This window comes from Schistocerca gregaria, chromosome 9 (assembly GCF_023897955.1).
Source record: "Schistocerca gregaria isolate iqSchGreg1 chromosome 9, iqSchGreg1.2, whole genome shotgun sequence".
Taxonomy (NCBI): Eukaryota; Metazoa; Arthropoda; class Insecta; order Orthoptera; family Acrididae; genus Schistocerca; species Schistocerca gregaria.
The window spans coordinates 188339053-188353952 of NC_064928.1; the positions used below are offsets into that span (position 1 = coordinate 188339053).

General features: G+C 38.4%; 1 protein-coding gene across 1 annotated transcript in view; it reads left to right on the forward strand.

Annotated features, from left to right (window-relative positions):
- LOC126291585 (nuclear RNA export factor 1-like) overlaps nt 1-14900 on the forward strand; it is a 107460-nt gene that overhangs the window by 69017 nt on the left and 23543 nt on the right. The window contains exons 10-11 of the mRNA XM_049985119.1: nt 1639-1880; nt 11492-11663. Coding sequence (XP_049841076.1) covers nt 1639-1880; nt 11492-11663 — 414 coding nt within the window. The remainder of the gene's footprint in view (nt 1-1638; nt 1881-11491; nt 11664-14900) is intronic.

Sequence of the window (14900 nt, forward strand, 5' to 3'; positions counted from 1 at the left end):
GCTCATCACGTTCCAGAATGTGTCTTCAACTTTATGTAGGACAATAAGACTTCTTGAGACATGAAATCAGCACAATTCTGTAAGAATTAGTTGTGAAGATTGTTGGCGAATTTCCAGTGTGAGTTACATGTAATTAATTGTGTGTATTTCTGTAGCTTTTAGCTTCTCTCTCTCTCTCTCTCCTCTTTTTTTTTTTTTTTTTTTTTTTTTTTTTTTTTTTTTTTTTTTTTTTTTTTTTTTTTTTCCCCCCTGTAGGTCATTTGACGATTTTTTAGCAAAACTTGTTGTGACATAATAAACATGGCCAAATACAGCTGTGGTGGTTATTACTAACATTAACATCAGTAGGCTTTGAAGCACAAAAGATCAGTATTACATTGTTTATAGCTTTAATGAGTTTAGTTTTCAAAAACAAGGTATATGCAGATATTGCACCATTGTAGAATTTGAAGAGACATTTCATACAGTTCAACATTCCCCTTTTCTCTTTTCAAGGAAAAGAATAAGTGCTTGTGCATATCTAGTCCAGTAACATGGAATTTATTTGCATGAAAGTTATTTGGGAATTCAGATTCTGTGTGAGTACAGGTTTAATCCATTGTATCATTATTATGTGGTCACATGTGAGATCAGTTAGCAACTGTGGTTGCTGAAGTGGAGGTCCAAGGTTAGGTGTGAGTGAGGTGGTATGGTATGGAACAGAGTGCATTCAGCCATGTAAAACTGAATGAAATGAGATGGCTTGAATTAGTTAATAGTGTCATTGAAATGCAAGTCCTCTTAATAGTGGCCTCAGATTAAAAGGATTACACTAACTTTGAAGTTACCCATCACTTATTTTATCATTCTGTTGCAACCTACTGGTACTCTTGGAAATTTCCTTCTTCATCCCAGAGTATAGAATATGCACTGTTGCAACATTCCTCATGTAAAAATTAATTCTTGGAAACTACACACAGTGATTCTGTAACGTGGCATTCGGACTGTGTTCTCAGTGGAGGTGTATATTACCTGTTCGTTATTTTAGAAAGGCTCAAAATTTTCTTTTCGTGATGTACAAAGAGGTTATAAATAATACATACAGCAGATGTTTCATTTTTGTAGACTGCTTATATTAAACTGCAGAAGCATTTTAGTACTAGTACAAGAGATTCTGTAAATGGAAAATGAAAGTTCAAGAAACACACTTGCCATATGCCGTCGTGTAGTGTTATAACTTGTACTGGAGGAAAAAATAGTCACTGGCCAAAATAGTGTGGTCAGAATTTAGTGTTGTGTTAATAGTGAGAGGTTGGACAGTTTTCAAAATTGTCAAAAATTGTTTAAAGAGAGGTACTACAGAGTAAAAGATATCAGGCTCACACAAAGAAATTGTGATCTCCTAAGAAAACTGCATCTTTGACTTTTTTTCTGTAAAAAGGGACTTTGTAATTTTCTTGCTCATTTTCATTGTGAGCCTTAAGTACTGAGTGATATGCTTTTTTGCCATATTATTCCAATTTTTGTGCTAGAGATTTTTAAGAAATGTTTTGTGTGCTGTAATTAGTTGACAGTTATAAGTATGGGTAACATTCAACATTAGTCTCACTCAAGTTGTGGATTAGTTGGAAAATGTCTATACGTACTCTTTTTATACAGGACGGGACGGAGCTACCACCACCGATTCTCTTTGACGTCCAGGACGAAGAGGCCAAGATTCCCCTGGCAAAAGCACATTTTTCTTGCTCTGAACAAGGTCGTACACTCGTGCAGGCGTTCTTAGAGCAGTATTACGGTGTTTACGACTCTGAATCTCGCCTGCCATTGGCCGATGCTTACCACGAGGAGGCACTCTTCTCAATGTCAGCTGTGTATCCACCAGGACAGAGTACCAGCCATAGGTATGGTAAAAAGAAAAAATCAGTATCCTACAATAAAATGACAACTTTTATTCCACGTCTAATGCAGTTTGTTTGAATCTATGCTGAATTTAATCATACCTATTATTACTTCCTAGTTTACACAGTTATTGTTTATACAGTTGTACAATCTCATCTGTAATAAGAAATTATAACACATTCTGAAAACTTTCTGGGGCTTGACACACTTACAAAGTGTGATGTAAGGGTTTTTGTCGGCTGTGAGCCACCGTAGAGGCACGCTGATATGTTGTCTGATTTAAGCTGGTTGGCACCAGATTTATAAGGTCAAAAGCTGCAACTGCATCATGAGGAGTACTGTCTGCAGGAAGCCACCACAGCACACTGCTCTCCACAGTGATAGAAAATCACTTTTCAAATGTATGTCTCATAAGGGAATGGGCCTCTGATTTTCTTCATATTACAGTATTTGGATGTCAATGCCAGACAGCAGTTTCCTAAAGCAGTAAAACACAATTCTCAAATAAACTAAAAAAAAACGCTTTTATTATTAGAAGACTTCAGTGTGCTGTCAATATAGTCTGGGGCAGCTGAGTGTGTAATGTGATTGATAATACAGTAAAACCTCAGACAGGCACTGTTAAAAGAATTTTACACTAAGCTTTTGGTCATAGCCTTCATCAGCAAAAGAGAAACACATACCATTCATACACACAAGCAAGTGGACTTCATGCACGCACCTGCCAGAGTTAGCAGTCATGTGTGCTCAAGGTGTAGTTGTTTGTGTGTATGAATGGTATGTGTTCCTCTTTCGCTGATGAAGGCTTTGGCCAAAAGCTAAGTTTCCATTGATTGTGCCTGTTTACATCTTAACATGACGTCTTTAAGGCAAGTAGCAATCTATCTTTTCGTGCATTGTTGATGTTCCTACCTGGAGTTTCCATTGTTTAATGGGAGTCATACCTTAAAAAAAAATCACATTATTGAATTTTTATCTCATTATAAAATTTGCAATTTTCCAAATAAAATTATAAAGTCACAGGGGAAATATTTTATTTTATTTTTTAAATTTTTTGTGCATTACTTAAAGATATAATAAAATGTAATATTTTATATACAAGGCCGTGGATTACGTGTTTGTATTGGTAGCGCTGTCAAAAACATTATCGTATCATTTCATAGTATAAACACACATTGTATGTTGAAGTCCTAACGTTTTTCTGAGGAAAAGGGTCAGATAGATTGGTAAATCTCTCAAAAAGTAAAGTATGATGCCAAAATGAAGTGTTTTTAAGAAATGTGGGTTTCATGGTAATATATTTTTGAATAAAGGCATTGGTGCTTTGAAGATTAAAATAAAACATTGTGATACACTATTTTCTCAAAACGAAAGTGATCTCAACTGTACATGAGGTTATATTCCAATAGATCTACACATCCTAACAAGGGTGTTAGGTGAATGTGTGTGTTGTAAAATACGTGGATGGCCAGTTAGTTTACATGAAGATGGTGAGATATAAAATGGGCTAGCCAGGAAACATAACATTAATTGTGCCAATTGTAAATATACTCATTCATTTTGGAATTCGGATAAGTAATTATTTTGAAGTAAGTGTTAGATGGTTTTGTCAAAGGACACGTTGCAGCAGAAACAATGTGTGCCATTATGAATATGACACGCCCACCTTGTAAAATCAACATGTATGCAGGATTTATTGAAGCTGCTGTGGAATCTGTTGCATGTGAGTCAATGAAGGGTGCTGCAAACGAAGCTATTGAAATAAAATGATGGTATGACTGACATAACAGTAGCTTTTGATGGTACTTGGCAGAAGTGGGTATACAGTTCTAAGAATTCTGTTGCTACGGTGACCAGTGTGGATACTGGAAAGGTAATAAATTTTCAGATTTTAACCAAACATTGTTAAAAGTGTAAATCGGGGAATGAAGGAGGACATATCTGTGACAGAAATTATGGAGGAACAAGTGGTGGTATGGAGGCCTCTGCAGCTATAAAAACTTTAGTCAATCTGTGAACGAAAGGGGAGTGTGTTAACTAAGTTCGTAAGTGATGGAGACTCAAAAGCATATAACAGTGTAGCAGCCACTCAGCCGTATGTTTGTTCAGATGATTATCATAAAACTGGAATGTGTTGGTCATGTCCAGAAGAGGATGGGCACTAGGTTGAGGAATTTGAAACAAAGTTTGAGAGACAAGAAACTTTCAGATGGTAAAACAATAAGAGGCAGGCTGACTGACAAACTGATTGATGAACTACAGCAGTATTATTATTGTTGTTGTTGTTGTTGTTGTTGTTGTTGTTGTTGTTGTGGTCTTCAGTCCTGAGACTGGTTTGATGCAGCTCTCCATGCTACTCTATCCTGTGCAAGCTTCTTCATCTCCCAGTACCTACAGCAACCTACATCCTTCTGAATCTGCTTAGTGTAGTCATCTCTTGGTCTCCCTCTAAGATTTTACCCTCAGTGCTGCCCTCCAATACTAAATTGGTGATCCCATGATGCCTCAGAACACGTCCTACCAACCGATCCCTTCTTCTGGTCAAGTTGTGCGACAAACTTCTCTTCTCCCCAATCCTATTGAATACCACCTCATTAGTTATGTGATCTACCCATCTAATCTTCAGCATTCTTCTGTAGCACCACATTTCGAAAGCTTCTATTCTCTTCTTGTCCAAACTATTTATCGTTCATGTTTCACTTCCATACATGGATACACTCCATACAAATACTTTCAGAAACAACTTCCTGACACTTAAATCTACACTCGATGTTTACAAATTTCTCTTCTTCAGAAACGCTTTCCTTGCCATTGCCAGTCTACATTTTATATCCTCTCTACTTCGACTATCATCAGTTATTTTGCTCCCCCAATAGCAAAACTCCTTTACTACTTTAAATGTCTCGTTTCCTAATCTAATTCCCTCAGCGTCACCTGACTTAATTCGACTATTTACAGAGACCTTACAAATCTTGAATTACTGAAGAAGTGACTGCATGGTCAGACTCAGAATCCCAAAGATTTGTTCCATAATCTTATATGGACTCTCTTGCCAAAAATTGTTTTCTTGGAATGAAGACACTAAAGTGGGGTGTCAGTGATGCCGTTATTGCTTTTAATGATGGCAATATTGGTAGGGTGGAAGTGCTACAGCATATGGGAATTAATCCTGGAGCATACTGCATCAGAGAACTTGAATGGATGGACAAGGTTCGAATTGATAAAGCAGGGTGTGCACCACAGTTGGCCACTAAGGAGTCCAGAAAGAAGAAAAGAAGAAAAAACTTAGGAAAAAATCAAGAGGATGATATACAATATGGTGCAGGATGCACCTGAGCGACTAAAAATGAGACATTAAGCACATATTAAGTGAGTTACAGTCTTTTGAAACTTTGGAAACCATTCCTGAAATTTACTTTCTGTTGCATTTTTCCCTAAATCTCAGAAACCACTTCAAGTAGAGTATTCAGATTTTCAGGGAGTAATAAAAAACACATCCTGAGTCTACTGAACTAAAAGAACAACATAATGTTATGTATAATTAAAATTATTTAGGATAACGTACAAAAAAGTACACAAAATTTTAACTATGTAATTAAAAAATTGTATTTCCGAAAGCATTGGCTGAAATGCAGTTATTGTAGTTCAGTAGACTTAGAACATACAGTTTAATGTCCTGTAAAAGTTTCATGTCAATGACTACAGTGGTTCCTGAAACACAGGGAAGCCAAGTCTCTAAATTTAACATTGTCAGGATAGTGCGTTCTAACTCCCCTTAATACAACAAAACCTCATTTTAACACATCTCTGGGGACCTAAATATTTTGTTCCTCAAACTGGTTCTTTTTTTTCCCTCTGTATATATATTTTTTTTTTAATAATGGGATTTTTGCAGTCTCACTTTTCACAGAACATATTCTTCATTTTTTTTATGTGTATGTAAAATAGAAAGAAACTTCCACATGGGAAAAATATATTAAAAACAATATATATACACACACTTCCACATGGGAAAAATACATTAAAAACAAAGATTCCAAGACTTACCAAGTGGGAAAGCGCCAGTAGATACACAATAAATAAAACACACACACACACACACACACACACACACACAGAATTTGAGCTTTCGCAACCGGCGGCTGCTTCGTCAGGAAAGAGGGAAGGAAAAGGAAAGATGAAAGGATGTGGGTTTTAAGGGAGAGGGTAAGGAGTCATTCCAATCCCGGGAGCGTAAAGACTTACCTTAGGGGGAAAAAAGGATAGGTATATACTCGCGCACGCACGCACGCACGCACGCACGCACGCACACACACACACACACACACACACACACACACACACACATATATATATATATATATATATATATATATATATATATATCTCAAGAAGAGTTTTTTTTCCAGCATACCGTAATGGCAGAAGTTGTTTCCTACATTAAAAGAGGAAAAGTAGTTCTTGGCGGTATCAAGTCCTTGCACATTAACTGCAAAACTGTGCAGTGGCCTCCTCCTCCTCCTCTTCTTAATTTTTCTTCTCTATTGTCATATAGTTGCCACCACCTCCTAATTAAGTGTTCCTTTCACAAGCATTTCACACATCACTTTGTCATCTCAGGTGTGGAAATCAAATCACCACCACCACAAGAAACAGTCCTAGAATGTCACCTTTTCAGGAATACTTGTGATTCTGCTTCATTCTTCTTTTGGGGGCAGTGCCATGTTTGACAACTGTTGTATCACAGCCAGTCTTTGCAAAACAATTCAGCACATTTTGTTGTTTTACACAGTTCTAGGCAGCAACAAAAGTGCATAGCCTGTAGAACATTGACTCTTCACTCCCTTCTTCTCAAGGAATGCATTTATTTTAAAGTGTATTAAGCCGCAGAAGACTTGCGCAGTTTGGTGGAAGAACCACAACATTTACATGATGTTTCCTTGGGATTGGTCAGTAATAAGAACTATTTTCCTTCCTGCTGTCCAAACTCCAGAGAAGTCCTTAAAGATTTCCGATGTCATTTAGGTATTGCTACTGTACTCTTCAGTACAAGGTAGTGTCTTAAAAACACCTGATAATTTAAAATTTCCTTTTGTCAGTGGGGGCAACTTCTCACTTCTGTCAGTGTTTACACACTATAGCGCAGTCAGTCATTTTTACTTTACTTTTTTGTCCCATAACAGAACATATTTTCACAGGAAGTAAATTATAAAAGATGCCAGTTTTATTTGCTTTGTTTCTAGTCTTATAACACAATATTAACTGTGGTAATGTAATGTTCTTCCAGTGGTTTACATTGTCTATTCCACAGCCTCACACTATCCACAAACTCAAAAACGAGAGCTATTCGGTATTTTCAACACCAATCATGGTAATTTCTCGAGTCTTCTCTTGTAGTATGTTTTCACTTGTAGAAATCCTGTCGCTTCACATTTGTTTGAATCTTTTATACACCACTGAATGTTGACATGAAAATTTTTTCCTTTTGCATCCAGAGGAACTGCTAACTTTGACATTAAGACGGTGCTAAATCGTACTTCTGCACCATGTCTGTAAGTTTTATGTTGAAATTGTCTTTGATGTGTTGGATGATAGTTAACATCTGCTTCATTTATGCTCCATAATTTGTAGTGTTTCTTTCCCTTGGGGTTCTGCCGTGAAAATACAAAATAGAAAATCTGATTGGGGTTTGAATTTTGATGGAATAAGTTACAGATAAGGTGGACTTCTTATTACTGATTGAGATAGTGCTGTAATTTGACCGTGAATGGCTGATCGGGTCGGCAACACTACAAAAAGTGACTATAAGGAAATAGCATGAGAAATAAGTTGAAATTTACCTAATAATTGTGTCAGAAATGTAGTATCTATTATAATATAGTCTTCGTGGCTGCATCTGGAATACTTCTTGATTTTCTTGTAGGATGTCCTTTTTTGATTGTTCACTGGTCGTATTGTTCTCCGTCTGATGAAAATTTCTTGAAGTTCTCACTGTCTGGATTAATTTATAAATTTGGCGATAACCATTGCGAATCACTACTGAAATAACTTGAAGACTCCATGTGTTTGTTTCATGATGTAGTTTTAATTTCCAATTAAAATCATTGTTTAACATCAGCGCCAAAAAATACACGTCTTAAACGTATAAAGACAGGATAATTAGAGAGTAATGAACTAGTTGTTAAAACAAGCACCTATGCAAAAGTAAAAAAAGGTCAAAATTACTTATGAAAATCTGTTGCTGGCGCAGTGCTCTTCTGCATGCACGATCATAAATCACATCTTTGCTCTGGCAGAGGCATGGTAGTCAAAGTACTGTTGCAAACTTCACAAAATTGAAACTGATAGTTGACAATAACAAGGTTTATATGCCCTGGGAAATCCGGGGAGAACCTGAGAATCTCACAGACTTCCAGGCATTTTACAATATTCTAGTTTTCAATTAAATTTTTGTAATTTTTGACTGGTAAGACAAATTCTAACAAAGAATTTTATTTGAGCCCATAACTGCATGATAATACCACAGCAGTAAAACATAAACGACAGAATAACACCAAAATAAAACTTTAGTAACAAAAAAGAAAGAATACACCATTTACAACAACAAAACAAATTACATACCCAAGCATCTGCCAACAGAAATATGTGTCAAAGACTATGCTATACTTCGTAACAACAAACTGCTTTCCTTGCACCTTTCTCTTGGGCCTCACTTTGATGAGGGTAATGTCACAACTGTTTTATATTTTTAACAGGTCACAGGAAAATATTGCAAATGGTTGTTTGGGTGGTGTTACTGTCAAAGTAAATTTCCTTTACATGTGATGAATTTCTTAAACCACAGTGTTAGACCTCATTCAAAATTCTGTTAGTGTCTGTCAGCAGAATAGAGAGGCTGACAAACCACAGCTTTGTTGCGTTCGGTCAAATACGAAAACTGAATTGATTGAGGATGATGAGTGGATGCCTTATCGTAGTGGAGGTGCCAACTTCCCACTGTCAAGAGTCGAGCTGTTTGTGTTTCATTGCTTCACAAAGGCAATGCAAAACCTCATGGTAGTAATCCTTGTTGACAAGAGTACCTTCTGAGCTGTAATCTTGATGTACCACACAATTGGAGTAGCTCAGTTGTTAGGAACTTGCACAAATTTTCTGAGGTCCAGATGTTCCTTTAAAATGGAATGAATAAATCCAGTACCAATTTTAACCTTACCTGCAAGTTCTCCGACTTGGATTTGTCTACACTGCACCACCAGTGTACTTATGTGATTGATAACCACCTCATTTGTGGATCTTGGGAGCCTACCTGAATGTGCTTCATTCTTCACTGATGAGTGACCTTCTTTTAAGCAGTTGTACCACTCTTTTTCTCTGTGTGGTATCCACTGCTTCTTCCCCAAACACTTGTCAAATCTTGTGGATTATTTCAACTTGAGAACAGCCAAGCTTAAAACAGATTTAATGTAGTAATGTTACACTTTTTCTTTTTTCTGACATTTTGGCCACAACACAAAATCCAATGACTACCACTTACATGTGTTCACTTGTCAGCAGCTAGTCAGCAACTGGTTCGATCCACAGTCATGGGAAAATGTCACATTTATCCACTACATGTACCTAGAAAGGTAGAGAGTGCGCACACGCTTATTATATTCTTGGCTTAAACAATAACAAATAAGGTTGGATACTTTTTGAACAGACCTTGTTATTACAATTTCCTTTGGGTCAGCATTCCCCATGATAACACCAGCCAAGCTGCCTGTCTGTTGGAATTTGGCAAATAACTTTTGCATTTGGTCCTTTTGGGACATTAAATCATGTTTGAAAACTGTGCCTTGTTGCTGTAAGACTGTGTTCTAACCTGTGATATTCCAGTACCAGAAAAATATGTTGCTCAATGACATAAATGATTTCTAGCTCTTCCTTTGGTGTGCTAACCTCCTTTCACATTTCAGTGTAGTGCACTATTTATAGGCATATGTATTGCAATTATAGTACCATGTGTTAGTAGCTTTTCGCACTGTTTAGAAACTTCTGTGTAAAATTCTTACTGCCTCTACAGTAAACAAACCGTTTGTTGCACTCTTCTATCAGTCTTAGTTTTAGAAATATGTAGTTTGAAAATCAGGGACTCCTTCAGTGGACACCATGTTTATTTTTGTTGGAATAACGAGGATAAGTCATTATTATGCGCAAAGTAGTTCCTGATGCCCTCATAAAAGAAGGTTCTCGGTTGAGCTGCGATCCAGGAATGCACCACTTCTTTCACTACTTTGCCAGAGGCAAATAGACGGTCCCCTTAATGCCTGTTTGAGTGGACCAAACAAGTGATAGTCAGAAGGGGCAAAATTGGGACTATATGGAGTATGATACAGTACTTCAGATTTGAGTTTATGGAGTGTTACAGCAATGTGGGCAGCAGTACGCAAATGGTCATTGTCGTGCAACAACACACCACCTTTTGACAGCAATCCTTGGCGTTCGCTTTGAATTGCAGGCTTTAGCCTGGCAGTAAGCATCTCACTGTAACTAACGTACACTCATTGTTGTGCCCCTTTCACCATAATGTTCCATTACTGGATATTGTGCATCCCAAAACACCATAAGGATCAGTTTTCCTGCGGACGGTTGGGTGTTGAACTTACTCTTGTACGGCGAATTTGGATGTTTCCATTCCTTACTCTGCCATTTACTCTCCGGCTCGTAATGATGGATCCATGTGACGTCACCAGTAATGATCCTGTCTAAGAAGTTGTCCTCTTCATTACAATACTGATACAAATGTTTTTTGCAGATGTCCAAGCACGTTTGTTTATGCAACTGTGAGAGTTGTTTTGGGACCCATCTTCCACAAACTTTACTAAACCGAAGTCTGTTGTGCATAATTTCATAGGCAGAAACGTGACTAATTTGTAGACGATGTGCCACTTCGTCAGTAATTAACCGTCTAAGAGAATCATTTCATGTGAATGCTCAATGGCTTCTTCATTTATGGCAGTAAAACTTGTGACCATTTCAGAATTTTTCAATCCATTCATAGACACTCCGTTGTGGCAAAGCACTGTTCCTGTACTGTACTGAAAGTCTTTAATGAATTTCAGCCCTGATATGCCTTCCAACCACAAAAAAATGGATCGCTGAACGTTGCTCTTCTTTTGTGCAAATATGCAGCAGAGCAGCCGTGCTTAACAGCACGGCAGCGATGACTGAAATAACCTAGCAGCTTGAAAATTGCAAAGATTTCACAACAAATAAACAAAACGTGTCATCGATGTAGAACAGTAGTACTACCAAAGTAAACAAAGATATAATTAAACTGCAGATAATAATTGACTTACCCTCGTAGTCTTGTCAGCACTATTTTATTCTTTTTCGTAGTAGATATATACAATTCAGAGAAGACAGGTCAGAGCACAACATCTTATGTACCTATAGCTATGGGTTATTTCCTGCCAAGAAAGAGACTTGACGTGTACCGCTGTCCCCCACCCCCACTCCTCACACACACACACACACACACACACACACACACACACACACACACACACACACACTTAAAGGATGAAACATGTCTGTCATGTGGCAATTTAACTATTACTGTGATTTATTTCAGCCGGTTGAACGTGTACCTTGGAAACAATCGCAATCTGATGCGTGTAACAGAAACAGACCGGCGGCGAAAATTGCTGCGACGCGGACGTCATGTGGTGGTTACTGCTCTGGCAGATCTTCCTCGAACAGAACATGACCCGCAGTCCTTCACATTTGACCTTCTAATTTTCTCAGTAAGTTTCTTTCACGTTTTTGTTTCTCTACATCAAATTTCCCTAGATCAAAGCAAATAGAAGCAGATTTAATTGGCAGGTAATTGACACTAGTTGAGTACCTTGAATGAACCTTCAGTGGAGTTGCAAATGGTGAAGAAAATTGTTTTGTAGTTATAACCTGTGTGAAAATAACTTCTTAACTGTTTTGTCACAGGTGTTTAGTAACAAATACTTCAAATACAAATTGAAGTATATTTCGGCAGGCCTGACTATGAAAGATTATCTGCGTGATGCTATTTTGTGCCCTTTTCAAGGCCTCAGTTCTGCAAGAACCTTCTAGTGGAATGTAAATCTTATTGCATTGTGGTATTCCCCTACATGGGGTTAAGTTCAGGGTGAGAGACAAAAGGAACATTTCAGTGCACTGTTTTCCACTTTTGATCATCGTAAATATCTACTAGAAAAATCTCATTCAAAGGGTTACACAAAAATTGTAATGCATACTATTCTAATGTGCGGTTCCTGAAGAGGGGCAGCAGCCTTTTCAGTAGTTGCAGGGGCAACAGTCTGGATGATTGACTGATCCGGCCTTGTAACACTAACCAAAACTGCCTTGCTGTGCTGGTATTGCGAACGGCTGAAAGCAAGGGGACACTACAGCCGCAATTTTTCCTGAGGGCATGCAGCTTTACTGTATGGTTAAATGATGCCATCCTCGTGGGTAAAATATTCTGGAGGTAAAACAGTCCCCCATTGGGATCTCCAGGTGGGGACTACTCAAGAGGACGTTGTTATCAGAAGATAGAAAACTGGCATTCTACAGATCGGAGTGTGGAATGCCTGATCCCTTAATCGGGCAGGTAGTTTAGAGAATTTAAAAAGGGAAATGGATAGGTTAAAGTTAGATATAGTGGGAATTAGTCAAGTTCGGTGGAAGGAGGAACGAGATTTTGTCAGGTGAATACAGGGTTATAAATACAAAATCAAATAGAGGTAATGCAGGAGCAGGTTTAATAATGAATAAAAAAAATAGGAGTGCGATTAAGCTACTACAGACAACATAGTGAACGCATTATTGCGGCCAAGATAGACACGAAGCCCACACTACAGTAGTACAAGTGTACATGCCAAGTAGCTCTGCAGATGACGAAGAGATTGATAAAATGTATGATAAAATAAAAGAAATTATTCAGATGGTAAAGGGAGACAAAAATTTAATAGTCGTGGGTGACTGGAATTCAATAGTAGGAAAAGGAAGAGAAGGAAACGTAGTAGGTGAATATGGATTGGGGGTAAGAAATGAAAGAGGAAGCTGCCTGGTAGAACTTTGCGCAGAGCATAACTTACTCATAGGGATAGACAACATTCCATTAGAACTACTGACAACCTTGGGCGAGCCAGCCATGGCAAAACTCTACCATCTGGTGAGCAAGATGTATGATACAGGCGAAATACCCTCAGACTTCAATAAGAATATAATAATTCCAATCCCAAAGGAAGCCGGTGTTGACAGATGTGAAAATTACTGAACAGTCAGTTTTAATGAGTCACAGCTGCAAAGTACTAATGATGATTCTTTATAGACGAATGGAAAAACTGGTGGAAGCCGACCTCAGGGAAGATCAGTGTAGATTCCGTAGAAATGTTGGAACACGTGAGGCAATACTGACCTTATGACTTATCTTAGAAGAAAGATTAAGAAAAGGCAAACCTACATTTCTAGCATTTGTAGACTTAGAGAAAGCTTTTGACAGTGTTGACTGGAATAGTCTCTTTCAACTTCTGAAGGTGACAGGGGTAAAATACAGGGAGCTAAAGGCTATTAACAATTTGTACAGAAACCACATCGCAGTTACAAGACTAAAGGGTATGACAGGGAAACAGTGGTTGGGGAGGGAGTGAGACAGGGTTGTAGCCTATCTCCAATTTTATTCAATCTGTATATTGAGCAAGCAGTAAATGAAACAAAAAAATTCGGAGTAGGAATTAAAGTCCACGGAGAATAAATAAAAACGTTGAGGTTTGCCGATGACATTTTAATTCTGTCAGAGACAGCAAGCACTTGGAAGAGCAGTTGAACAGAATGGAAAGTGTCTCTTTTAGGATATAAGATGAACACACATAAAAGCAAAACGAGTATAATGGAAAGTAGTCGAATTAAGTCGGGTGATGCTGTGGGAACTAGAATAGGAATTGAGACACTTAAAGTAGTAAAGGAGTTTTGCTATTTGGGGAGCAAAATAACTGATGATGGTCGAAGTAGCGAGGAAATAAATTGTAGACTGGCAATGGCATGGAAAGTGTTCCCGAAGAGAAATTTGTTAACATAGAATATAGATTTAAATGTAAGTAGGTCGTTTCTGTAAATATTAGTAGGAGTGTATCCATGTATGGAAGTGAAACATGGATGATAAATAGTTTGAGCAAGAAGAGAATAGAAGCTTTCGAAATGTGGTGCTACAGAAGAATGCTGAAGATTAGATTGGTAGATCAAATAACTAATGAGGAGGTATTGACTAGAACTGGGGAGATGAGAAGTTTGTGGCACAACTTGACCAGAAGAAGGGATCGGTTGGTAGGACATGTTCTGAGGCATCAAGGGATCACCAATTTAGTATTGGAGGGTAAAAATCGTAGAGAGAGACCAAGAGATGAATACACCAAGCAATTCAGAAGGATGTAGGTTGCAGTAGGTACTGGGAGATGAAGAAGCTTGCACAGGATAGAGTAGCATGGAGTGCTGCATCAAACCAGCCTCAGGACTGAAGACAATCTATGTGTATGGACAAACAAATGATTCCAATTTCAGAAAAATTGGATGGTGTAATCAAGAGAGAGTGCTTAACAAATTGAGCAAGTCACTAACACATTCGTCCATCTGTGGTCTGTATGCTAGTATGTATTTGGTTTGGCATTGATTGACAGAGTTGTTGGGTGTCCTGAGGGATATTGTGGCAAGTTCTAAGTGGTGTGGTATAAGATTTTTAAAATCACGAGCTGGTTGGAAAAATCACTTACCCCCCCCCCCCATCTCTACACACCCCCCCGGATCTCCCCCCCCCCCCGATCTCCCCCCCTGATCTCTACACCCCCCCGATCTCTACACCCCCCGACCTCTACACCCCCCCCCGACCTCTGCACCCCCCCGACCTCTGCACCCCCCCGACCTCTGCACCCCCCCGACCTCTGCACCCCCCCGACCTCTGCACCCCCCCGACCTCTGCACCCCCCCGACCTCTGCACCCCCCCGACCTC